Source organism: Lissotriton helveticus, chromosome 1_1 (assembly GCF_964261635.1).
Source record: "Lissotriton helveticus chromosome 1_1, aLisHel1.1, whole genome shotgun sequence".
In the NCBI taxonomy this organism is placed as follows: Eukaryota; Metazoa; Chordata; class Amphibia; order Caudata; family Salamandridae; genus Lissotriton; species Lissotriton helveticus.
The window spans coordinates 1,052,860,322-1,052,887,885 of record NC_136057.1 but is presented as its reverse complement, the minus strand read 5'-3'; the positions used below and the strand labels follow the sequence as shown (position 1 = coordinate 1,052,887,885).

The window sequence follows — 27,564 nt, the reverse complement described above, 5'->3', positions numbered from 1 at the left end:
TTCCTATAGTAGTACCGGACAACCTAGCGAACTCAATGGGGAATTGAGTGTTTTCTGGGACTTGTCCGCACTCTCACACTCCATGCAAGATCTAATAAATCTTTCCATTTCAATGTCAATTTTAAGCCACCAATACAAAGCCTTGACATTCCGTTTGGTGCATGCTATACTAGCATGTCCTTCATTAAAAGCAAAATAATTGTATTCCTTATCCTGTACGGTGGAATTACCATGTCACCTCTCCCAACAAAAAAAGTCAACTCCTAACTCATCTCTAACTTCCCAGTACGTCTTCCTTTCTCCTAGAAGCTCAGCTTTGCTAAACTCCCCCATCCATTTTGAATTTTTACTTTAACATTTCCAAAACATCATCTTCCTCCTGCGCTTTCATCCACTCTTCTTTTTGTAACCCTTTGGTTTAATTGCTAGCAAATATCCCGGCCTCGCATACATCATTCCATTGACTAGCATCCACCTCCTTGAGAGGCAGTGACAGCCTGCTCAAAAAATCGGCAGTGACATACTGAACTTCGTATATAAAAGCATGGAAAGTCTTGCAATTCTTGCAGACGCTCTGGATAAACCTTCTGTAGTTAAAAGATTGTCAATGAATGATGATCTGACCCCACAATGAACTTTCTCCCCTTGCAGAAATGCTCAAGTGCCCACAGGCATGCCAAGGTCTCTCCTTCGATCACAGAGTATTTTTCCACTGTAGGAGACAGTGACCTTGATGCAAACGCTATTACACTTTCACCCCCGTGATTGTTGTTTTGAGTGAGTAGACTTCCCAAGCCCTTTTTACTGGCATCCGCAGTAACAAAGGTTGCTGCAGTCGGATTGAAACATTGCAATGTGAGAGCCTTACTGTTTGCAAGCTTTATTTCTAAGAAAGAATTGTGCCACAGAGTTGACCATTCAAACTACTTTTATTCTTCAACAAGGCTTGCACATCATGAGTTTTTTCTGAGAATTTGTCAACTAATTTTGAATAGAACTTCGTTAGACCCAAAAACTTTGTTAATCGCTTCCACTCATTTCTTCTTGGGCTTGATCCCCTTGTCACTAATTTCGTGATTTCTTTTTCTGCAAATCTGCATTTATTAATGTCTGCAGTCAGACCTTTCTTCCAGAGTATGCTCAATGCCTTTCTTAAGATTTTGTCATGGTGTCTCCTGTTTTTCCCCATGATCAATATATCATCTCGGAAGAATTTCACCTCCTTAATGTTCCCAAAAAGCTGTGTTATAAGCTTTTGAAAGGCGGCTGCTGCCGATGCCAAACCAAACAGCATGCATCGGAATTGGTAACAACCAAAAGGCATGTAAAACGCAGTAGGATGTTTACACTAAGGATCCAAGACTACCTGGTGATATGCAGCTGATAGACCCAATATTGAAAACCATTTAGCATTTCTGGTTAATGACAACATTTTATCTATGTATGGCAACGGAAATTGATCCACAGTGATGCTGTTATTAAGCCCCCTCAAGTTAACACACAGGCGTACTTTGCTGTTGGCGCGTCTAGCCACCACCAATGGAGAAACCCATTATAAAGCTTCTACTGGCTGAATAATATGTGCTTTCAACAGTCTCTCCAATTCCAATTTCACTTCATCCCTTGCAATTATTGGGCAATTGCATACTTTGGGGATCTTTGGAGTAGCATTGTGTTTTAGTCTGATTAACTGAGTGAAACCCTTAAACTTACCAACTTTCCCATTAAAGACTGTTGGGAATTCCTCTAAAACCCACTTCCTAGTGTCGTCTTCTTCACAAGCCACAAGTACTTGTTCAGGACTATTTGGGTCTAAAATTATTTTAAGTTTCCTCTGGGCTTTCCACCCCAGCACGGATGTTCCTTCTTTGGCCACATACAATTTGCATAAGGCATGTCTATTCTTAAACCTGAAAACAAGTTGTCTTATTCCACTCATGTCCATCTTTTCACCTGTATAACTCTTAGGATTAAGATCAGAAGGTTGTAACTGATCCCCTACTACAGCAATAAAATATTTCAGTCAAACACTTTCCACTATGATTGTGTAAGGCGAACCGGAATCAGCCGCTACATATAGTTATGCACCCCCCAAATAAGACCCTGACATTTTCAGAACAACATTGTTTTACCATCATACCTAGCACCTACTTCAACACTCTCGTCTGAGCAAGACATCTTCCTCGTCACTCTCTTCCACATATGCTATTTTTCCCGTTCATACCTTTTTTATCTTTACATTTGCATAGTCTAGCAAAATACCCTATTAGACCACACTCCATTCATTTTGCTGATTTAGCCGGACATCTGTCAAACCTAGGAGAATGTGCACTGCTGCTGCAACAATAACATGCATAATTAGGGTTCCTTGTAGTTCCAGATTGCCTTTCCTTTTGTCTTTCTCCAAGTTGTGCTGATCAGGATTATGTACATATTTACTTTTCCCATCCAAAATGTTGTTAACAGTACATCCTCCATCTTTTTTTTCGTGTGCTAGGGTTACTTTTGCACAATGATCAGATAGTTCATCCTTTTTCACGATCATTATAATATCCTTTAGGCAAGACTCTCCTCCACCCATAATTTATCCTGATTGGACTTATTCTTTGTGTACATGCCAATTTGGTCCCTCACCAATTCATTGTGAAGGTTCCCAAATCTGCACGCAATTGCTAACTTTTAGCACAGGCACATAGTCTTCAATAGACTCATGCTTTTCTTGTTTCCTTTGGAAAAAAGCAAGTCTCTTTACGGCTACTCATACTGTTGATGAAAAATACTCTTTTATGTCCAATAGTGCTATTTTAAACACATCTAAATCGCCTGATCTTTCATGCCTTTGTAGTTGATTATAGATTCGCACACCCTCCAGACCTAAACAGCACATCAAAATAATGTTTTCCTTTCAGGTGGAAAAGACACTCCTCTAGATTGGCAATATAATTTAAAAAATACTCTTTCATTCAATCCACCCTATATTTGGTTTCCCCAGTGATGATAAAAATTCCCTGGCTGAGTTTAAATGCAGGGCTCAATTTCCACATGGGGGTGCCTCAGTTGTAGGCATACTGTTCAGTTTCCACTATACTATAAAGTCTTAGAGGCAAGAGATAAACTCAGTCAGACAGGTAAAGTACAACTGGTTTATGATACCCCACACTCCTCACATAAAGAATTAAATATATAATACAGAATATAAGAAAATACAGAGAGCTCTTAACCCTTACCTCCTTTCATTGTTGCTGTCACAACTTGTGTGCAGAGAGTAATTTGAGCTTCCGACAAAACAAAATGGAGGCACGTCAGGGTTATGACTCTGCATTTACGATGTGAGGCAGGATAGAACACCAGGCTCCTCACGCGGTGCTGCAGATTAACAACCCAACTTCCAACGTTGGGCCTTTCATGCGGGGCGATGCCACTTTTAAATCCGGGAAGCGATGTTCACGTGGATACCCACCACGACTAAAAACGCTGGGTCTTCATGCGGGACGCAGTGACTTTTAAACTATCCAGCTGCACGTTGCACTTGCGTTCCTCGTGGAATGACGGGTGTACACAGAGGCTACTACCACATCAGAATCTTCAAGCGGAAAGCTGCAACTTATGAAATCAAAGTTCATGCGGTGCCAACTGCAAAGGTATCAATGAAGAATCAATCCAAGACTTTCAAATCAAACGTAAGCCTATCAGGCTGTATGACTGAGCACAAGAAGCAGTGACAGTCTCACCAGGCAATAAAAGGGATTTCCAAATTCACCAAAGCTGTTTTCCATCCACATCACAATTCTCTGCAAATTGCCTAAAAAGTAGAAATTCTGTGCATACTCCTCCTTTAATAGACAACCTTGTACAGCTTCGAGAACAAGTAGTAGTACCAGCACAACATAGCAACATCTGATCCCAACATTCTACATCCTCACATAAATATCAAGAACATTCTTAAAAATTCAAATTCTACATTTTAGGTGACTTCCACAATTCTACCTACCTAACTACATCCATTACAACATGTCTCCTCTTCATGAGACTTTATTGTGTGTACAGTAAAGACTAGCTAACCAAGGCAAATATTTTAATCAGTAGTCAATAATAATTGAGTTTCCCAGGGCAGATTTAGACTCAAAGTAACAATCAAGGTCTTCTTGCTATGCATGGGGAGATCCTTGATGCTCTTTTGGACTTTGATTCTAAATATATAGCAGCTTGATATTATTAGACCCCCATACTGGATTACCAGAACTTGACTCTCATGGTTGCTGAGCCCTCAGTCCAAGGCTTACACAAGGTGGCATGGGATAGACGCCAATAACACAGTATGATCTAAGAACAGTTCTTAACAACTGAATATCCCGGAAAAGATTAATGGACACAAAGGAGGGGTAGGGTGTTGGCTAAGCATGCAGTTTCCTGTGCTTGATGACTGGTACATCTCAGTGCCTGATGGCCAGAATCCCAATGCTACTTTTGCAAAGCTCTTTATCTAGAAAATCACTGATCGCAGATAGATTTTTATAGTGCCAGGGGAACCCATGGAACCAGTGACTCATTTACTAACAGTCAGGGCCCAGATGGGCTGTGGCTACTGTGGTTCATGTGCTGATATCTTAGATACTGCTTGATCGGTTTCAATGTGGTGAACCATCCTTGAATCAGTACAGCCATGTCTAGTTGCCTCTGAAGACTGTGTCAGGCCAGAGGTAGGAATAGAATGTGTCTCAACACTCTCGGGGTCAACTATGAACACACATTAGTTTGCTTGTAGCACTCATGATTTTCAGAAACAAACAGGCTCACTATACACTCACACATATAACAAATCTTATCCTGGGCACTGCAGATATTGCCACATGTGCCTGGTGCCATAGAGTGAGAAGGAGGGGTGGCAGGCCTGACAAAGGCTCCCAAAGGTCCCTAGGCAGCTGGGCTGTTAAACTAACCAAAGGTGCATGGCTGGCTGCTTAACCTCACTGCTCTGTATAAAGACTCTAAAGATAACTGCACCTGCGATTTCAATGGACAGATCTTAGGCCAATAAGGTCATGTCAAATCCTGACTGGGATACATGGGAGGCACTCTCTCCACCCTTATACCCCCAACCCTCCACTCTGGACAAGCCAATAATTGTCAACCACCCAAGCTTGAGGTGACACCATACAAACTCCTCCAGATCTTAACAGCAATTGGAGATACTCAAATTGCTTTATAAGCAAAGATTGACGCAGTGGCAGTAGACATCAGCCTGCACGAGAGGATCTGCACAAACATAAAGAAAAGGTGCAACGTAATGAAACACCCATTAAGGAACTCATCCCGCAGACTGCAGACATGGTGAAACAAGTTCTGGAACTCACAGACAGAATATGATTCCTGTAGGGCCAGGCTGAAGATGAAGAGGACTGAGCAAATGCAATAATCTATGCGCAGTGGGTCTGTCCAAGAATGCAGAAGGTCCCAACTCCACTTAATATGTTGAGACCTGGCTCTGGACAGAAATAGACCCCAAGGGTTTATCGTCATTGTTCACAGGAAAATGCTGCCACGAGTACCTACCAGGAAGTCTCTACCGGGGGCTCCTTCCAGGCCCATATTTGAAAAACTTTGAACTATTGTGAACGGGATCTCTCAGTTTTCTCATAAATTGACTTGCACTGTAGAACATTCTTTTTGACCATCAATAAATATACTCTTCTCTTCCCAGCACAACTGAGAGTAAGTGTAGACCTGAAAATCCAGTTTTGTACTGAAACCAATGAAACTTGGAACTGAATGGAACAATAATAGCATGAGTCTCCTGAATAATCACAACACTAGTCACGGTTGACTTGTGCTCATGACGGCGTGGTTCTGTCATGGCCCGCCCACTCATTAATTCGCCCACACAGGCGGGAAATCAGTGCCGCGTGTGCGGAGCCGCAAACGCATGACGGAACCACGCCGTCATGAGCACACGCCGCCCGTGACTCATGACGGCGTGGTTCCGTCATAAGCACGCAATGGGTTAAAAGAATGTATATATTTATATTACGCAGTGGTGGTCACCACTGGGTAGTTATGCTTAGGTCAACTGTTCCATCAGAAAAGCGTTTTGTGTTCCTAATAACTTTGGCCCCTTTTGACAAATCTCCAACAAACTTTCCAAAAAGTTTCTACTTTTTGACTAGTTTGTCCATGGAACGTTTCGGTTTGATCCATCAACCGGTGGCCGAGAAAAAGGGGAGCGGTCCAAAAACACAAAATCCCCATGCATTTTCCGTAGCCATCTTTAAGAAACGCAGCCACAACAACTGCTGAACAGAATCACGCCAAATTTGGCTGAAAGCTAGATACTGGTCCACAGATTGTGCTTTTTGTGATCAGGTGTAATTCCGTTCAGTAGCTTTTGAGAAATTAAGGTAAAACAATATTTGTATATGTGGACAGCTGGGTCAACAAGAGGTTTGAGAGACTCTCGCGGCGCACCAATTTAAAAATAGAGCATTCTGATTGGACCATGGAGCTTTATTTCTCTTGGGCCAAGTCGCTCCCACGGGAGTCAGACTCCAGTGGGAGCGAGCGCTCTGATTGGCTGCCAGGAACAGCAGAAAAATGATGCTTGCAGCCATTACAGGACTGTTAAAAACAAAAAGTATTATAACGGGGCTGGGATACCCTGCCCCCTGGCATCTATGATTGAGGAACGCAGAGAGACCTCACCTGGGGATAAAATACAAAAAACAATCTGCAATATTTGCTGCGATTCCGTGGGACTCCCATGGCATCAGGGGGAAAAAATGGTGGCTGGGGCCACATTCTCCAATTAAAGGCGCCGGAGAGGCCACCCCTGGGCAATATTGTTTATTTCCTGAGAGGGGGTGTGCACCCCTCCCCACCGCTAGAGGCCATGCCGGAGCCCACCCCCAGGACCGCATAAAAAAGGGGAGGGGCGCTCCCCAGGCTGTTTACAAAAGAGAAATAGTATTAAAAGGAAAAATTCTTCATGGACATTTATCGTGGGGGTTTAATTGTAAAGCTGTATAATGGTACTATAAAACGGTATAGAAATATAAAGTTAGACGAGGCATGGAACATCCCTGAAGCTTTGATCCCATATAAATGCAAGGCTGATAAACGTGGAATGCCTTTCTAGATCAGCTAATAGCCATGGTGGATGGAATAGTAAAAAATGGTAGAGTGGAACCATACATTTTTTTTTTTTTTTAAACTTTTTTTATTAATTTTTGTGCACATAACATACAATCCCAGTTCTCATATCAACTCGCTCATATTCCGTTCCCCCCGTCCCTTCCGCACAATCCCCAACAACAGATCCTAATCATGACATCCCACCTCCCTCTCTACCCCCACCCCCCCCTTGTCAGTGTGCCTCAGCGCCCTTGTTACGGCTTGTCCGATCTATCATTTCAGCAGCAGGTATCACTCCCCTTCGTCCACCGCCCACACAGAAGTCCAGGTATAGTCCAGCATTGCCCAAGGTCTCCATTCCATCCCCAGAGCCCAGTGTCCCACACAATCCGCCGCTTCCCCGTCTCCGGGTTCTTAGTTTAACTCCCTTCCTCCGCCCCTGCAGCCTCCACCTCTCCCCGCCCCGTATCCCCCTCCCCAGTCGCCGGCTCGCCAGTCTCCCCACCATCATCAGCCTCCAGAAGCGATTGCAAATCGGTCACAAGTGCGCTCCATGCCCTAGCAGTCTCTAGCGCTTTATCATTTGCTGCGCGCCTAGCTAATTGCAATCGGAGAGAACCTTCAGACGTGGCCCATTGCAGGAAGCACCTCCGCCACCTCAGGAAGTTAGGTCCCCCTCTAGATTTCCAGTGTAGGGTAAGTTCCCTTTTGGCCATTATGAATCCCAAATCATAAAATTTACTAGTGATCTTAGTGGCAGGAGTATGGGGAAACCAGAGTAGCAGGCATGCTCCCGCGTCTGCATCAATCTGCCGACCCGTGACCGCGTTCAGGCAAGCGAAAACATCCATCCAGTACGTGCCAAGCCATGTGCACAACCAGAACATATGCTCAAAGTCCGCATCCTCCGCAGCACAGCGCGGACAGAGCGATTGCGCACCTCCAAAGATTCGGTGGATCCTGGCAGGTGTCCAGTACGCCCTATGGAGCGTATAATACTGGACCAGTTGGAACCGAACATTACGGGTGCCCTTCCAGGCCCTGCGTACAAGTTGGGGCCAGGTCGTCTCCGGTATCTGCCGACCAAGGTCAGCCTCCCAGCGCTCCCGCAACCCATCAAGGGGAGGGGGTTCAGCTAGTGCCAGCCTCCTGTACAGGCATGTGATGGCCTTATAGGTGCCAGCCGCCATCACTACATACTGGCAGCCCAGTGACGTGGGTGGTTCCACCAGCCCCATCCTCCAGCGCCTCTGTACCCCGGTAACCAAAGCTGCATGTAACAGGAAGTCACCCCTCGGCAGCCCTAAGGCCTCCCTTAGGGCACCGAACGGCATCACAGCACCGTCCCGATATAAGTCCCCTAGCATGTGAACCCCGAGTTCCTCCCAGCCGGCAAGCGCCGCCCAATCCCCGCCATGCGGGATGGCAGTACACATACCCAGGGGTATCTCCGGTGCGTACGGTGCACTACACCCCACCCGTCTGTGGCTACGCAACCAACACTTGCGAAGGGTACGCTCTTCAAGAGTCAGCTGCTCCAGCCTAAGCTCCTGTTGGAGCACAATAAAGGACAGAACATGGCGCTGTACGAGCCGACCCTGCGGGCCGTCCGGTCCTCTGAATTCCCGCGCCACCGCTCGCGTGAGCCACTGAAGTTGAGCGGCCAAGTAATACCATTCAAAGTCTGGCACGGCCAGACCGCCCTCCTCCCGGGACCTAAGCAAAGTATTCAGGGCTACGCGGCGCCTGCCAGTACCCCAGATAAAGCCGATCACCACGGACCGCATGGTGCGGAAGAAAGAGGATGGGATCCACACCGGTAGCGTGCGGAAAAAATAAAGTAATCGCGGTAGGACCACCATTTTCAACAAAGCTATCCGCCCTGCTACAGATAACGGGAGGACGCGCCAAAACCTCATGCTACCTCTAATGCCCCTCATGGCCCTTCCCACATTCCCCTCGTACAGGAGCGAATGGGTGTGATATATATGGACTCGGAGGTACTGCAGACAATCCGGTTCCCAGCGCAGACCGTCCAGCACCGCCGGTTGAGCGCAGCTGGTAGTTAAGGGGAAGAGGCAGGTCTTAGACCAATTAACCCGAAGGCCCGAAAGGTCCCCGAATTCCCGAAGCAAGGCACGTGCCCCCGTCACGGACGTATCTACATCTGCCAGGAACAACAAAAGGTCGTCGGCATACAAGGAGATATAATGCATGTCGCCTCGGGACAGCACCCCGTCAAAGGACCGACCCCGCCGGGCCCGTGCCGCCAGCGGCTCAATTGCCAAAGCGAAAAGGAGCGGAGACAAGGAGCAACCCTGTCTGGTGCCTCGACCGACCACGCATGCCGCTGATATAGAGCGGCCCGTTCGGACCCTAGCAGTGGCCGACTCATAGAGCAACCTCGTCCAACGGACAAAGCCATCTCCCAACCCGAACCGGAGGAGGACGCAGAACAAATAAGGCCATTCCACACTGTCGAAGGCCTTTTCAATGTCCACCGATAGCAGGGCTGCCCCCGCGGGGCCCTCCCCTTCGACATCCATGACTCTTATCAGACGTCGTATGCACGGCGAGGTGTTCCTAGTGGGGATAAAGCCCGACTGGTCCGGGTGAACCAACGAGTACATATGGGCAGATAGCCTCGTCGCTAAGATCCTGCTCAACACCTTGTAGTCCACCGTGAGCATCGACAGCGGGCGGTATGCCGTTCTAGCTGTGGGGATGCCGCCCTTTTTCAACAGCGGGATTACAATCGCCTCACGCGCCGACGCCGGTAGTCTACCCTGCTCCCAGGCCTCCCCATAGACCTGGTGGAGGCGAGGTGCCAGCAAATCCACATACGCCGCGTAAAACTCCACGGGGAGGCCATCCCCCCCGGAGTTTTCTTACTGGCCATATGCTTAATCGCCGCCCTAATCTCCCCCTGTGTAATAGCCGCCCCAAGCGAGGCTCCCTGCTCTGGATCTAGCTGCGGCAACTGAGCCTCCTCAAGGAAGGCATCTAGTTCCGCAGGGCACGCCGCCATCCGACTCCGATAGAGTTCCGTATAATAATCCCGGAACTGAGTGTTAATCTCCAGCTGCGAATGGACCACGCCCCCAGCCGATGTAGCTAACGACAAAATCGGCGTGCCCCTAGTATCAGGAGCTGCCAACCATGCCAACAGCGAGCCGACCCGATCCCGCTCCGCATGCGCTCGGACCATGTATTCCCGGTAGTCATGACAGCGGAGTCTCTCCACCTGGGCGGCCACCCGCTCCCGAGCCTCTAGCACGTCATCTCTATTGCCGCCCGCTCCGTGACTGTTCCTCTCCGCCTGCCGCAGTGCATTCTCCTCCCGCGTGACATCGGCCAACAACGTCCGGCGAACCCCCGACGAGGACGAGAGGCACGCGCCCCGCACCACCACCTTGAAGGCGTCCCACTCAATTGCTCGAGTGGACGCAGTCCCCGAATTCTCAAGGAAGTAACGCTCAATGCAGTTCTGCAGTTCAGCGTGAAAAACTGGGTCCTCCAGCGTCAGCGGGTTCAGCCGCCATGTAGGGACCGGCTGCCGCTGCCTGGTCCAGAGGACCGTAAGCAGGCAGGGGTTATGGTCCGATATGGTCCGCGCTAGGTACTCGCAATCATGCGTAAGCTCCTGGGCCCCACTTGAGCAGAGGAAAGTGTCGAGACGCACATGTAAATCATGCGGCACCGAGTAGAACGAATAATCCCTATCTGTGGGGTGGCACGTCCGCCACGCGTCCTGGAGTCTCCAGCGGTCCTGCCAGTCCCTCCGGGCCGTGGCCACTCTACGCACCACCGACCCAGCTAGCGGCGGATGAGATCGGTCCATCTCAACATCTGCCACCGAGTTAAAATCCCCTCCCATGTACACCGTGTTCACGAGCACATCCGATAGTCGGCTTGACAAGACGGAGAAAAACACAGCCTGATCAAAGTTGGGGGCGTAGACGCTACAAAACGCCACATCCCGGCCATCTAGCCTCCCCAACACTGCCACAAATCTCCCGTCCTGATCCACTCTAGTGATCAATGGCTGAAAGGGGACACCCGCCCGCACCCAAATAAGTACCCCCCCTAGCATGCGCAGAGTAAGTAGTATAGAAGAGTTGCCCTCTCCAACGCCTCTGCAGCGCCTGACCTTCTGCCAAAGTTAAATGCGTCTCCTGTAAGAAAGCCACCTGGACCCCCCCCTCCGGACCAAATATGCATGTACTTTATACCTCTTCCTCATGGAGTTGAGCCCCCGCACATTCCAGGTAATGCACTTCAGTTCCAATCTAGCCGCCATCAATAGGCACATAGCAGAGTCCAAGCCCCCACAGTCTCACCGGCACACTGACAATACCCAGAAACTCAACAATCCCAAAACATCCCCAACCAACTCCCCTCCCACCCACCCCCAGAACAGGCATCAAACAGTTGTCACCCATCCAAACCCTACCCCCGAATACGAGGGAAACTCTGGTAAATACCAGAGACTCACAAATTACGTGAGGTCGAGGAGGTGACCACCCACCAGCCCGCCGGACAGCCAGAACCCGTCCCACCAGAAAGGTCGATCCCAGCTAAGAGCAATCCTCCCCCACCCCCTCCCCGGCAGCACCACCCCTCAGTAACAAGGCCCAGGGCCCCGCACCCCCCATAGGGTGCAGAGCACAGCCGCCCTTCCATCCGCCCAATGTACAGGGCCCCAGCAGCCCATAATATGTCCACCCCACTGGGCCAGCAGACCCCCTTACTGTCAATTACTCAGCATCTCGTAGTCACTCATCCAGTAGGCCATCCGCCGTCTGCGGCGTGATCCGAGGCCGTCCCCCTGTTTCCTTGTCCGAAGCCTCATCCGATCCTCCCGGCTCCGCCTCATCCGATCCCAATCTCGAGCCCGAATCTACCACCAGATTTTCAGGCACCACTCCGGAAATGTCCGACACCGCTCGTAGGGCATCTCTCCTCTCCTGCGCAGTCTGAGAAGCCGAAGGAGACCTCCTGCCCTGCTCTCTCCTCCGATTGCGCCTGCTCCTGCGCGGTCTCAGCCGGGCCTCAGCGTTCCCCGTCCAGGCACCCGAGCCATCCTTGCCCGCTCTGTATCGCTCCAACCACTGCCAGGCGTCGTCCGGGGATTCACAGAACGTCGCCACTCCGTCCACCAGCACCCTCAGGCGGGCGGGAAACAACAGAGAATATTGAACCCCTTCATCGCGGAGTGCTCTCTTGACGGCGACAAAGGAAAAGCGGCTGCGTTGGACCTCCTGGGAGTAGTCTGGGAAGATCGACACAGAGGCGTTGTCCACCTTGTAAGGGCCAGCCAGCCTGGCCTGCCGCAGTATAAGGTCCCGGTCCCTAAAGTGGAGCAGCCGTGCTATCACCAGCCGTGGGGGACGACCCGGGGCCAGGGGACGAGCCGGGACCCTGTGAGCCCTTTCCAAAGTTTAAAAGTGCGTCAAGCCCTCTGGGACCACCACGTCCCGCAGCCAGGTCTCCAGGTACGCAACCATGTCGTTCCCCTCGATATTTTCGGGAAGGCCCACCACGCGGATATTGTTGCGTCTGTTGCGCCCTTCTGCGTCAGCTGCCCTCCGTTCCAACTGCTGCACCCTACGGGTGAGGGCCTCCAGTGCGACGTCCGACGCCTTCTGGGCCGGCTCCAGTGTCTCTATCGCCAGTTCCGTGGCTTTGACACGGTCCGCGAGCTTACCATGGTCCGCCTTCAAAAGGCCGAGGCTCGTAGATACCTGGGCGATGTCCTGGCGCAGCGCCTCCCTCGTGTCCACAATAGCCTTAAGAATCTGGTCCATCTGTTGCTGCTGCAGCCCCGCCGTCCGATCACCCGCTGTCTGCTGCTGGTCAAGGGGGTCCAGAGAATCCTCCGCCTGGTCCGGCGGCGCTGCGCCCGCCCCCTTCCGCGGCTTCCCCATGGAGGTCAGCCGGTGACTGCGTCAACCCCAAACACCGCAAGGCCACCCCAACTTGTTCTTCAACGAGGGCCAAAGTCGATAGCCCGCCGATAAGCCTGGCAGGGTAGCAGGGTCCAGCACGGTGATGAAAGAAGGAAGAAGGGAGGGCAACCAGCCGGCACAGCCAGATCTCGGCTCTCGCTACCTCCAATGCGACCCCCTCCGCTCCGGGCCCCAGCAGCCAACAGCTAAGGCCACCAGGAACCCCACGCTGTGCCCAGGCCGTCTCCGCTGGCAGTTCTCAACGCAAAGGTCCGTGAAGTAGGCAGAACGGATCCAGGCTCCCCTCAGCGCCAGATGGTCGTCCCGGGAAATCCGCAGTGACAGGGTCGCTGCCTCCAATGACCACTGCAGGCCACGAGGGGCTCCTCCAGGCAATCCCAGGCCTCCCCAGTGATTGCGGCTGCCAGTCCCGGTATAACGCCGCCAGAGCCCAACAGTTCCGCCTCCAAGTCTGCGCCCCCGGGCACCAGGCCGGCAGCGCCTCGCCGACGCCGCCACAGGATCAAGGCGTCAGTCGGCTGCAGCGCCGCTCACCGTCGCCGGGCACCTCCGCACTCAGCGGTCGCACCAAACCTCCTCACCGTACCGGCAGCTAGGCGTCCTACACTCCGGTGCCCGGCCCATCAGGTCCTGGTCGTCAGGCTCCCAGGGGGCGGCCACCCGCTCTCAGGGTCAGGGCGCCCGCCAGCGCCGTCTTCCAGCCTCCCACGGCGGAGCAAACTCCGACGGCCCTCCAGAAATCTAGGCCGGGGATCGGCCACAATGCACAGGCCCAGGCAAGATGGCCGGCAGTCTCCTCCGCAGTTCCCACCATGGGGCGCGATCCTCCACCACCTTGGAACCCTGCGCACTCCCGTTCGGCGCTAGGGCGACCCGCGGCTTTCAGCAGGCAAGCCCGGGTGTCGGCGCCGCCGGGGGAGGTCTTTCTACAGGATAATCCCCGAGACCGACCCGGAGCTCAGGGCTCAGGCGTCCATGCTCGGCGGCTCCGTGGCCACGCCCCCCGAGTGTAACCATACATACCATCCCACTCAATTACAAAAGGTAATACCAGTGTTTCAATAATTGATTAAATAATTTCTACTTATGAATGATGTAATTTTTTTCAGATTTATACTTCAGGCTATTTCTGACCTTCTGCTCCAACCAACTATGGAATGGACACTAAACATTGATGTTGCACCAATTAGTGGCCAGTTGTATTGGTATTTGTCTGATATAAGCACTTTTAAATAATTGGTACTGGCATAGCTGTAAAAGGTTAATGATAAATTAGTTGAGTTTGAGTCTTGTATACAAAAGATGGTTGGGACGATGGAAGGCAAAAAACAAGTGCATAAAATGATGGCGATTCCAAAAGACCCCATAGACTTAAAACTATCCATTGAAAAGAATAAACTAATTCGTAAACAGTTTCAACAGTAGCCCCAATGTCCGTTGAAAAGTATACAAGCACTTACAAAAAAGTGACAGGTTGACCAGAACTGGCAGGATATCCATCAAGCTGCACTAGATAAAAATTCATGACGCTTCTGGATAATTGCTGCTCTAAATCTTAGGACAAAGGGCAGTACCTCAGTGACTTGCATTCCACCAAAGGTTTGGATGGACTATATTTCTGAGCTGCATGCAGTAATTGTAACAAAGACTGTTCATAAATTAGTCAATGCCAGTATCCTGAGAAAATCTCTCCCCCAACATGCCATCAAAAAATGAATGACGTTAAACAGAGCAAGATATTCAGGGGCTATGTTCCAAGACCAGATTCTAGTAATGTATTAAAAAGAGATCCAAGACTCTAGTGGAATCTTCTAGCCCCCTGCTGCCTTATTCTCAGGGAAGTAAAACGGGTACTATCAGCAGCTGATGGACAGGGAACATTATGATACCATTACACAAAAGGGTTGCCGGAAAGCTTTCAATAATTACAGGCAAATTGCTCTCCTTGATGTGGTTGGAATGATCTTTGCAAGGATTATTTTGGAACATTTGCAGGCTTGAACCCTGGAGAAAGATATGCTTTTCCAGCAATAGGGATTTCGAGCCAGCTGCTCAGTAACTGATATTACTGCCAGAAAACTATTAAAGATAAATATGTAGTTACCAGGCGTCAGACTGTCTATGCTGCTTTTACTGATTTCTCCACTGCATTTGATCACATTGCTAGACCAACATTATGGCGAAAACTTTCCTCTCTAGTCTATCCAGCTAGCCTATTGAGATTATAATCTCACTGCATAATTCAACTTTTTGTAAAGTACTTTTGGGAGGGAATAAATAATTGACGTCAGTGATAAAAATGAAGAATTGCATAAAATAAAGTTGCCTTGTAGCTTCTCTCTCGATCTCTTTATATCTTTATGATCTGCCAATTCAACTCATAAATCTGAAGAATTTACCACTAAAACTAGGTACTTATGTATTGATGTATGCAGATGATATGATTAGTTTTGACCTAACTCCGATAGGTTTGTAACGTAACCTATGCAGCAGAATCAGTATGACTTCAAGCATTTTTTGAAGAACAGTACTTCCAAAAGTTAGTGGTTTTTTTATGACACATTTTATTGGGATTCGAGTGTGACATGAAAGAGTAACAACAATAGAAAATAGGGCACTTTGCATCCCAATCCTGTGTACGTCCGCATTTCTGTGTCCAGGTTTGTGTGGGTAGGAAGTCTCGGAACAATGGTAATGCCTCTGTAATCTGCCCATTGTCCCCATATTCTGAGATATTTCTCAGGACAGCCCCGTGCTTTATTGATTGGTTGTTCCCAGATCATGCAGAGGTCCCTTCCGCTTTTCCACCCTGTAAGAGAGGATGGAGCTTCCACTCTCCAACAGGGTGCAATATCTCATTTTGCCACTGTAAGGCCCCACAAGAACAGCGTCAGTTTGTAGCAAATCATGGCTAAGTTGGTGCTAATGTGGAGGAGCAGCATTTTCCGGTTGTGCGGCATTGGTATCTCCAGCATGTGATTTAGGCAGGATAAGACTTACTCCCAGTAGGGGCGAATTTGTGAGCCAGTTTCCCTCACATGTTTGTCATCGCAGGCAGAGATAGGAGGTTATCACCTGCATTTGCCTAAGTCTATGCTGTGTGAGGTAGGTTATGTGGACATAGAGAAGTTGGATGAGTCCAAGGCTCAATGGTATTGGTGCATACCTCGGGGAAACCCTCGCTTCCGCCCAGCTCCCATCTTCTAGAACGCCATGGGTAAGGTGCCATGCAGTACGTAACGCTGTAAAAATGTCAGGGGTATTATGCACTAGGAAGTGATTTACTTGCAATATCTTGTGATCCCCTAGTTCTCTTAGGAGAAATTTGACTTCTAAAGGGTTAAAGTCAGGAAGATCTTCCAACCCTGTAATGTACAGCTCAAGGGGATTTCACAGTTGTAAGGTATGGTAGAATCGGCTGTGGTGCAGGCCATATTCATCCTGCAGAATCTGTTATGTACTAAGTGTTGCGCCTTCCATAACATAGCCTTAAGTGGAGATGCCAATGGTATCCCATCTATGAAAGCCTTCTAAGGCTGCTACGTGATGGAGTGTGGTTCCCTCCCGTAGTGGTGTCTAGCCTGTGAGATTCCCTTAGCATCCCATGGGTTTCAAGGTAGCTCTCCATGTCTGGAGCACTATGCGTGTGGCCGGGGGGAGTGTCAGCTGGATTTTCCCTCCGTAAATAAGTGTAGTATGGGTATGTCCCAAAGAGCCCCTTCCTCAGTAGCACAGGCTGGGTCACCCTGTGTGTCATATTGCCACTTGTTGACAACTATTAGTTGTGAGAGCCTGTAGTAGTTAAAACATAGTTGCTTTTAAGGGTAGAAAACAATTTAAACCCTACACTTGGGCCTTCAATAGGAGGAAACTTGAGATAGCAAAAACAAATTCAAGCCTTGAGAGAATCTTTTCTTGTGATTTGAGCAATAAAGGCCATTGTAGGCAATTAGACAGCAACGCTTTGGCTCATGCTGGTGCTTTAAAATAACGTGTAGAAGTCTGTGGGTAGAAGACGTTTTCATTATCTACTGGAAGGTTAAAAAACAAAAATACCTCCCACTTTAACCTATGCTTTACCATTTATATATTATTACTGCAATCACAACTTGTCTTTTATAAATACTTGTGATTGAAAGATCTTATGGAAGTTTTGTACCTGAGGTTCTGCTATTTCAGTTCAAGTTCTGTGTTTAGAATTCAGCCTCCATATTACATATGTCCAGGCACATGAAAAAGGTAATCCGATGAGGCTACATAAGGACCATGAGAGAATCTTTAATTCAAGAAATGTCTAGTATTATAAGGCATTTTTTTTTTACATATAACACATATATGTTGTGTACGTGTCCATATGTGTATGTAGGTTATACTCTACTTTACTTTGTGGATTTGTAGAGCACACGCGAATCAACCCCAAGGGGACCTCTCTGCGCTATATAGGTTATGCGCAGTGACCCCATGTTGTACATTCACCAGCATACATACACCATGCACTGTATACCCACATACACCACATACACTTACCTTTTAGTTTGTCAAAACGGGGTGCCTGTCCGTTGCAGTCAAGGTGCACCAGGACAGGAGGGACCCACCTGAGCAAAGATGAAGAGGAGGAAACTGCAGGCTGTATCCCTAAACAAGGTGAGTTTTCACCCCTTTTCGTCCCTTTCTGCCTACTCGAAATAGGAGGGATTCCCATCGGAATTCCCTTTGAAACAAGCCAGAACCAAATACTGACGGCAGGAATCCTGACTTGAGTCCTGCTGCCGTCTGCTGCAGCCCACCCCGCTGAAGGGGTGGGAAGTGAAGTCCAGGCAGAGTAGGCAGGACTGCTGGCGGTCTTCTTACGCATTGCACTCTAGCATCTAAATCAGGCGGTTGGACTGCCACGCCATGTAGCCCTCTGTCAGGGTGCCGCCAATATCTAAATCAGGTCCTAAATCTGTTTAGATTATGTAGATTACTTGGTGCATTGCTCTGAAGTTTTATGAGACTATGAGTGCTAGCACTTTTATTTGCAGTAGTGATTAATTCGTCCACACATAATGGGATGTGATCCGTTAAACAAGTAGGGGATACTTAGTAATGCCGCAGGAAATGGGATCAGTTTGACAACTGAGCAGTGTGATGTGTACACAAGACTTACAGGGATGTGGGAAGTGGGTTTGAGTTATCTGTGATTAGTAGGGAAAGGGCATACTGTGTTGCTTTTAAACTGGTGGAATTGGCCAAGGATCGGCATGGAACTATTGTTATTTTCTTGAAGATGTGCATTTGAGGAAGGGTGCCACGCGAACTGTTTCAATTTGTAACTGTTATAAATTGCTTAAACAGACTTTTGAAGAGGGAGAAGTGGCCTAATGATTCTGAAGCTCAGCTAAGGTATTAAGAATGGAAAGTAGAGAAGCTTAGTGCTTTTCAAAGAGATCTCATTATACAGAAAATGAATAGAGATGCGGTAATGGGTATGATGTCAAAGTGTTAACTTGCAAAATCAAAGAAACATAAAAGGCATGCAACACTAGATCAATAAATGGCCATAATGGTCTCTTATGCAAAGTTCCCACATTTACTTGAACATAACTGATGGAAGATTTCTCCACTTGATGGTGGTGTGATCGTTATAAAAGAGAGACAAGAACCCAGACTATCAATTCACCAAACTTCCTGCTGCAAGGAATTCCATCCAGAATTATTTTTCCCAAAGCCCCCCACCTTTTACTTGGGAACCATTTAGTGGGGAAAGGTGTCTAAGATTTCGGCGGTCCCTCTGTCACAGAAGAATGCCTGCTTCCACTACAACAACAGCTGACAATGATTAAGTTAGCCTGTTATCATTTGAATGAAATTTAAGACAAATAATAGCATTACGTGTTTTATCCTACCTGTAAAAAAAGTAAACTAATGTTAGACATATGATCTGCTTCTTTCATTAAAAAAAGATCAAATTCTTTTATTACGATTATTTAATAGTTTGCTTATAAAGTAAATAAATGCAATAATTTAAATAGATAATAACTAAATATTGGTGTTATCAGAAAACTAAAAGGTCACTTAAAGGTACCATTTAGATTCATTCCACTGGATGCATTCAGGCATTGCTGCCGTAATAAGAAATTTCCAAATCTCTGTTATTTGCAGAGTGACCACCTGCAGATCAGTTTACATCTTTGCTAAATATTATTGCATTGACTCTGACTCCAAAACAGAACCTTAGTTTATTTGTCTTTCCTGTGTGTTTGCATAATTAAAACCTAACTTTTTCCTCTTTAGTCTCCTGAGAGAGTAGCTGGAAATGCATTTATTGGATCCTTCTTCAGGAGTTCCCATCATAATCAACTACCATATTTACATAATTGTGATTCTAGGACATTGGCCCACCTGGATTACCTGAAAGCAGTGCATAATTTGTTAAAAAAATAAGTGTTGGGGCTCACGTCAGGAGGCCACTGCAGCATGCACCACGCATTGTCTTGCTATGCTGTCAATGATAGTAACAACACAACAACTAACCATCACACAACTACGAATGTGACAATTCAGACTATTTCAGGCCACAAGCTATAATAATGTCTTGGGTGGCAGGTAATAGTAATTGTTAATGTAAATTGAACAAACAAGTAACTGTTGTTGTAATCATCTATAAATGAGTCAGACTGCGGCACCTTGATGCAGACTGTCACAATCGCCATTGTTGACAATGAATTTCTGGTGCTGAGCACCAGAAACCACCGGCTTAAATTAAGCGCAGCCTAAAAGAGTAGTGTTGTAATTGTCATCCATAAATGGTGACACTTGTGTGTATTAATCATAACCTTGTTTTTATTTAGTTTGAGCATTTTGGGATCAAAGTTGCCATTTTAGCAAAATGCATTTTACATTGTATTCAAATTTGTTCTTTTTTTAAGAAAAAATGGCAGAAGAAAGTATTTGAGGAATTCCTTTAAACATTTTTCAGAAATGTCTGTTTTATCTACTTAAATCTCACACAGGGGAGACCCAGTCTAACGTTTACAAATTCAGAGAAGGTACCCATGGCGAAGTGATGGAGAACTAGGTTTGACCACAGTACATTTTCGTTTTTTATTCACAACGTATAAACACTTTGAAAGGTTATTCTTTATTAATAAATGTATTCTAAACACTGTATGACAAAAAGCACATTACTGATGTTACAGAGAGCAGAATGCAGTGTAAGGTCCTGTACATCGTGCGAAAATTAACAAGAATGACCCCCTCTGGTAAAATATCAGACACCATCCTGTACCAACCTTCTCCTCTTCACATGATAAACATGGTGGTGCCATTTTCTCTAGACATAGAGCTGCAAAAGTGTGTGGCTGGCTCACAAGCTGACTAGCTGGGCTAAAGTGCAAAGGCATTCAAATTAAGATAAGTCTAGCTTTGAAGAGTGGTATAAGTGCTGGGACAATACACTGGGTCATGATCTTACTGTATCCCATGTCTAGTTGGCATGGCTGCGGTGCCCTGCTGTCATCAATACGTCAGTTTAATTTACACATCTACCTGTATATTACACTACATTGTAGTTAACCATCAATATACCATTTAAATATTAAAAGGTCCCATTCAAACTGTTCTCGCGAAACAGCACAGCTAGAGATCAATGCACCACCCAGCATTTATCTTCAGAGTGGAACCTCATGTGCTCTTAAAAGAAAACCTTTGACAAAATAATTATTTGTATAAACAGGTACAGTTTAGGACCTAGTGAAACGAGAATGCTCTCAATTGTATTTTGTTTCCTCTATTCCTCTAATCTGTAAGGGATTCAAAATCTCTCTGTTTCCAATGATCTTTAGTCTCCTTGTCTCTTTCTCTACACTCCTGGATGTCCATAATCACATAGCTACAGTCTCCTCTGCTGACCACCCTCCTGGATCCTGTTAGCACGTCCACTTTCAATGCCTAATGCTACTCCCCGGCTATGTGATTCTTCCTTTCTGTCTTTAGAGAATATCCCATGTAATCAGGAATTAGCTTCCACCCTCCCACATACCAAACTCCATATTATAAAATCCAACGAGTTGCTTACACTGATCTCTGCTGGAGTAATCCGCCGACTTGTTGGCCGCTGCTTCACCGTTGCTGCTCTGGAATCTGCCTCCACAATGTCCTGCCGCAAGGAAGGCTCCGCTGCCACAAGGATCTCATCCAACCTCTCTGCAATTCAGACAGGAAACCATTTCTGCTTAGCAGTGGCCGAACTGGGCGTCTCCAACGTAGGTAAAAGGAGAGTCATCCCTGCCTCCATCGCCCTTGCCTTGACCTGCTTGTAAATCCCAAAGGATGGGAAATTACAGCTATTTTGGAGAATACTAATTTATTTACTCACCACCAACCAACATTGCAGAATTAATTCATTAAAACTTTAGGTTCAGACATACCTTTGTATTTCTTCATTCTTAGAGTGCTTAACAGCCTCAAATAAAAGAAACAAAAATAGAAATGGAAGGTGTGATGAAGCAATTCGGGACAAATTATGAGATAGAGTGGAATAAAGAACTGGAGTGGGGCAGTGAAATTTAAGTGAGGATTAAGAAATGCTTTCATGGGAACAGATAGATTAGCACTACTGATACAGAGCAAAGATGCAAGAAGGTTGCATAGTTAGCATGCCTGAAGAGGTAGAGCAGAATTAGAAAAGATGAAAGGCAACATGCAAGAGAAGAATAATTAGATGGTGAATTATTAAAGGGAAGTATGCCCAAAGAACCAGAGGTAGGTGGAAAGAAATTGAGGAGGGAAAAAAGTATAAAAAAAAGAAATCAAAACAGGATGACCTTGGTGATTGATATGAAGAACATGTTGGAAGATGAATAAAAGAACAATAGAGGGTGAAATACAGAGAGTTAGCAAATTATAGAGATGGTTTGGAGAAAGGTTAAGAAGAACAGGTTGTAGCTGTATTTGAGGGATTGTGGGGGATTAAAATGTAAATAGCATCCCTTAAATTGCCCGCATGCACACATAGGTGTAGGAAGATGAAAAACACTGATGAAAATGGAGAAGAATTAAATAGAAAATAGACATGAAGAATGTTGAGAAGCACATGACATGGAAATGTAGAGCTGGAATAGATTGGATAAAGACACAGAGAAGCATAGATGGTGAAGTAGAATAATGAGCTAGATGAGTGTTATAGACATGTGAAGGGTCCTGAAATGGTGCTAAATTTAACAGAATGGGAAATATTTAATGGATCTAAAAAGTAATTTAGGGGGGCACTGAATACACACGAAGGAATAAAGACGTCATGAGAGTTTGGGCCTAAACCAAATGCAGTAGAGGTATAACTAAAAGAAAGATGCATTTATTGAAGAAAACAAGAAAGAGCTGGACGGAAATGTGAATTGGAAAATGGAAAAATATAGAGATGGATAAAAGTTTGGTCATTTGATGATGCCTTGTATAAACGAACAGGAAATACATACTTGAAGTTAGATGTATGTCAATCGAATATCAATAACATGAAAAATATGTGCTACAGTTGGCAGAACTTAAACAGTGAATTATAGAACACAATATGTCCCCCTAATGGTCCCTGAAGAGTGAGAGTATCTTAGTGGCATGCTGAGGTGATAGCATGTATGATTAGTAAGAAACATCTGTAAGTGAAGACAGAGAATGAAGCAACCTCTGTCATTAGATGAATATGGATCCGTATGGGACACATAGAATCTGCTTCCAGTGCTGTTCTCATCAGATAACATCTCAGGGATTAGTTGAACGTAGTGTCTAATCGAAAGTCCATCCTTGGCACGTGGAAGCATTCACTTATTATTGATTTTTGTGAGGTAAGATCAGATAAGAGGCTGTGGCTAATGAATGCTTTACTCACTAGTGAGAGGGGAGGTTGGCTACAGGATGAAGGTGCACTAATGTACCTTTGGTACATGCGAGAAGTACTGAGGTATGACAATGGACATTGAAAAAGATCTTACCAAAAGAAGATGGGTTACTTAAGGCAATGTTCCGATGGTTAACTATATTCAGGGTTGTGCCATTTTTCAATCCATAAGATAGTTAATGAAAATGGCCATCATTCCTGGGACAGAATGACTTTAGGTATAGAGAGATTTTTGGTGTATTCCCGTGTTAGGTTTTTTTGGAGTTGCCATTGTGAATTTTTGCAAGTAAACAATATGGGGTTTTGGGAGGAGTTTAAGTGGCACTTCGCTTTAGTTCCCAGTGAAAATGGTTAAAACACCACAGAGGTTCTTACTTGCCCTTATAATTCAACATAAAGTAGACAAACACACAAGAGACTTCAGTTCATCCTATAGATTAATCAAATCAAGTGTGATTTATTTTTATAATAAGTTCCCGTATTAGAAAATGCATTTGCATCCAGCATGTGTGTTTCTTTTTAACCCAGTGCAGATTCACGAGACCACTTTTCTAAAAGCATATTTTTAAATTTTAAGAAGAAATTGCTATGGAGCGGCAAGATGCACGAAAACACCCAAGACAAAATGGTGAAATAATTCTAAGCATCATGTGTATTACAATGATTAACTGAAATAATTAGGGCTTTTAGAAATCGTTGTAAAACAAAGGGAACTTTGAATTTTGTGATAGTGTTTCGAAGTAACTTTAGCATTGACCTGAAAAGAAAAAAATTATGTTAAAAGGAAATGTATTTATGCAAAGTGTACACAGTTCTTTTTGAAGTGTTTCAAAGTGTGTTCGCACTGAGTTGAAAAGAAATATATGAATTGGATGGAAATTCACTCTGTAATACCCAGAAGGTTTATAAAAACATGTCATTTGATCTGAATAATGCATTAGAAGTACTTGGGAAATGTACAGAGAGTATGTGCACGTTGTTTGGAATCTTCTCTCGAAAGTAACTGCGGGGAAAGGCTGCAAAGCAATCGATTAGAACATTCAATGTATAAACTTGGCTCTGCATGTGTTTGTTAGTTCCTGTAGAAGTGTTGTCCCTAATGGGCATAGGGACTGGGAGTTGATTGAGAATAAATACTGAAATCCCACATTGGCCTAAAATGTTCGGACAGACTTTTTCAGTGAAAATTCTTTAAAGATTTTGGCAGGTTTTCACTTATCATGCCTGTGATACATCAGAATGAAGTCCTCAGATATTGCTCGAGAAGGGATTTCTCTGTTTTGATGAATGTGAAGCGGTGAGGCTTTTGGTTTTTCAACATAGACAGAAATGGCAGGAGCATGAAAAGCAAGACTCACCCCCTCTCCGTCTCCGGATGGAAGCTTGGAATTAAAAACAAAATGCATGAACCAGAAAAAGCAGAAACATTTCAGACATGGGGCCTTTTTAAGCCGGATGAGCACCGAAGGCAAGACATGTTATATGCGGCAGAGCGAGTGCTGATGATTGTGTTAACGTTACAGACAAGAGTGCTGCTGTAGACAGACATCACTGGAGACAGGTGGTATTGAAGGTATAAAGGCACTGAGGGCTATCAATGCACACTAGACAGGGGGGCATTACTGAGAGAGGGGCCTGTATATCTGATGACGTTGTAGAAAAGAAGTTATCTTATGCTGGAGCCTAGAAGCTATGGCCAGAAACAACAGACAAGGCGAAGCCAGGCATAGGATATGCGTGCATGCTGTCAAGTATGAAGGGTGCAAATGGCGGAGAAAGTTAAAGGAGTGGAAAGTTGCATGTGGATTAAGTTTGGAATTGATTAGGATTAAAGATGAAGAATGTTGCAACTATTTAGGAGAGTCGGACAGCGCGAGACTACAGTGATTGGGGAGGAAGCAGGTTGAATGCGTCGTTTGAAATGGGAATGGGTGCAGAAACGCAGATTGCACATGAAGGAATGTTGAAGAATGTAGGAGGTCGTGGACAGAAGAAACATTAGCAATAGATGTGCATGAGGGGTTCCACTTGGAATGTCATGGTTACAAAACGAGCTACAGCTTAGGGAGGGTTTAAGGAAAGAGGAAAATTGCACAAACAGTGAGTTCTCCATGGCAAAGAGTTGCAGAGGGGAAATGATTGCAGTCAAAGGGGGGGTATTGACTTGCAAAGGTGTCAGTCATTGGAAGGTTACACAAAAGGAAGATTGCGGACTACACAACGTTGCAGACTGGTAAAAATTAGATAATATATAAGGTTGCAGACTGGAGACAGATACAGACCATGAATATTTCACAGTGAGGGGAGGGTGCAGACTGGGAATGATTGGAGAAAGGGAAAGGTTGCACACTGGAAAAAGTTGCATACTTGGAAAGGTTGCACAGTAGGGGAAGGCTACAGTCTTGTAAAGGATGGAGAATGGGAAACGTTGCAGACTGGAGAAGGTGGCATAACTGGAAAGGTTGCACAACATGAAAGGTCCCAGGCTTCAAAAGGATGGACAATGTAAAAGATAGCAAACTTGGGAAAGTTGAAGACTGTGAAAGGCGGGAGGGGGGAAGGGTGCAGACTTGATAACGTTGGAGAATGTGGAAGGTTGTAGTCAGGAAGAAGGCTGCATACAGTATCAATATTAAAATCAGAAAATGTTGCAGACAAGAGTAAGGTTGCTGTAGGAGATAGCTTATAATCAGTGGAGGATAAATGAGGGAACCGTTTAAAATGGGAGGAAGGTTGCAGATATTGACATGGTAAAAGATAAGTGGGATGCTGCAGAAAGGGAAAGCATTGCAGGTTGAAAATAATGCAGACTGGTAGGCAAAAGAGTAGAGAAGTAGTAGACACAGAGTATTGAAGTCAAATGGTAGTCAGTGACCAGATTGTACTCTGGGAAGGTTGCATATGTGGTAACACTGAAGACAAGGTCATTTGGAAACTGAGAAAAATTGGAAGTAGGGATCAGAAATGGCAAGGGGCTTACATACAGAGGTAGGTGACAGACAAGTAGCTAAACGGTAGGAGGGGCAGACAGGAGGCTGCTGACAGCAACACTAATAATCTTGTAACCAAATGGATGTTACTTGATGTGGAGGAGTTAAAGCCAGTGCAATACTCTTCGACTGCTTGAAGGCTTATATTTCAGTAGTAATGTATATTTAATCGTCTCTGGTTTTTTCTTCACTGAATTTCAGCCTCCTGTAGTTGTCTTTCTCCTCATTTTACTTAATACCTTCATTGCTCTTCCTCTTCCAAAATGTTATTATTGCTCTCATTCATTCTCTTTGATTTGTAACACTGCAAATTCATTCAGCCCTAGGCTGAAAAACCTGTAAGATAGATTTTGAGTTGCACTCTCACATACGAAATGAATAAATGTGTGCTACAATCTGGTTCTAAAATGTAGAACTTTAAAAAATGAGCTAATAACGGAAGCATGCTCTGGCAACCTGAAGCGGTCTTACACGGTACCATGCGGATTGTATATCATAGCAAACAAACAAATGAAGATAGGCCTCAGTAAAACAGGAGTGATCTGTTCCTCAACTTACGTTGGTGCCATACCAAGAACACATTCAAATTTGAAACAAAGGAACGTGAAATCAATCTTCTCTTTTGCTAGAAACCATTGCATTCATGAGAAAATGTGCATAGTCTAAAACTAACTCAGTTCCATCTTTAGAGCAGAAACACAAATGGCTGGCATCTAGGATTCAAAGATCTTTTCCTCCTACTCATTACCTAAATTGATTCTTAACTATTTCATTTTTAAGTGCTATTTCCTCTTCTTTTTTAAATTATTTTTATTGATAATGTTTGAAGACAAAGGGCCTGATTTATGGTAAAGTGTATAGGCTGCAGTCCGTCCGGGTGGCGGATTCCATTACCTCTGACAGCCGTCCGCCTCTTATAGGGGTCACCTTCTGCCATGCGGGCTGTGCTTTCACAGGAGCTGCTGCCACGGCGGCTCCTGTGAAGGTATAACAGAGTTGGTGGGCGTCTACCATGTTTCTGACAGCAGCACACCAACCTTTTTAGTTTTTCAGTGTAACATTTGCAAAGCACAAGTTTGTTTCTGAAAAACAAAACAACCAAATGGCTCCCACACCCTCGTCGTGCTTGTTGTACCTGGTGATGAAGGACAGAGAAAAAGGACGTCAACCCATCTACTCTAAAAAGGGTGGGTGGCCAGTTGGGGAAAGCTTTCGGTTGGGCAGTCATGGTAAGCTTTCTGATGCAGGAGTCAGTGTGGGCATCACCATACGAAAACTGATGGTCTACCCGACTAGAGCGGGCAGGCTAAGAGTTTGGCTGACAGGCTACTCCGTAACGTCTATGGCACAAAGTTATGAAACTTAACATTTTGAACATAGACCAATACAGAATCACTGCAATGCATAACATATTAGTCTCTTTAGAGTACACTGTCAAATATATTAGTTCACTTAACAATGTAGCAAAAGAATAAAAGTCCCTAAGGAAAATAACAAGTGGGGAGGTAAGAACATGCAGAGACAAGGGCGTCAACTAGAATTCACCCATAAAGCTATTATACTCAAACTCCATATGAATTAATTAAAATTGCTTCATATGCTCTCA

At 45.8% G+C, this 27,564-nt stretch overlaps 2 protein-coding genes across 5 annotated transcripts in view; one reads left to right on the top strand and one right to left on the bottom strand.

The window, feature by feature from the left end:
• Positions 1-27,564, bottom strand: part of SHANK3 (SH3 and multiple ankyrin repeat domains 3) — a 2,381,185-nt gene that overhangs the window by 199,280 nt on the left and 2,154,341 nt on the right. The window contains exon 20 of the mRNA XM_078677930.1: positions 21,154-21,281. Within this exon, the coding sequence (XP_078534056.1) occupies positions 21,154-21,281 (128 nt within the window). The remainder of the gene's footprint in view (positions 1-21,153; positions 21,282-27,564) is intronic.
• Positions 1-27,564, top strand: part of LOC144820423 (uncharacterized) — an 858,373-nt gene that overhangs the window by 514,618 nt on the left and 316,191 nt on the right. For 2 of the 4 annotated variants that reach the window (XR_013607785.1, XM_078677934.1), the window contains exon 6: positions 20,090-20,154. The exons of the other annotated variants lie outside the window; for them this stretch is intronic. Coding sequence is in view for 1 of the 2 variants with exons in the window: in XM_078677934.1 (XP_078534060.1) it covers positions 20,090-20,154 (65 nt within the window). In the remaining variant the exon portion in view is untranslated. The remainder of the gene's footprint in view (positions 1-20,089; positions 20,155-27,564) is intronic. 4 annotated transcript variants of the gene reach the window in all.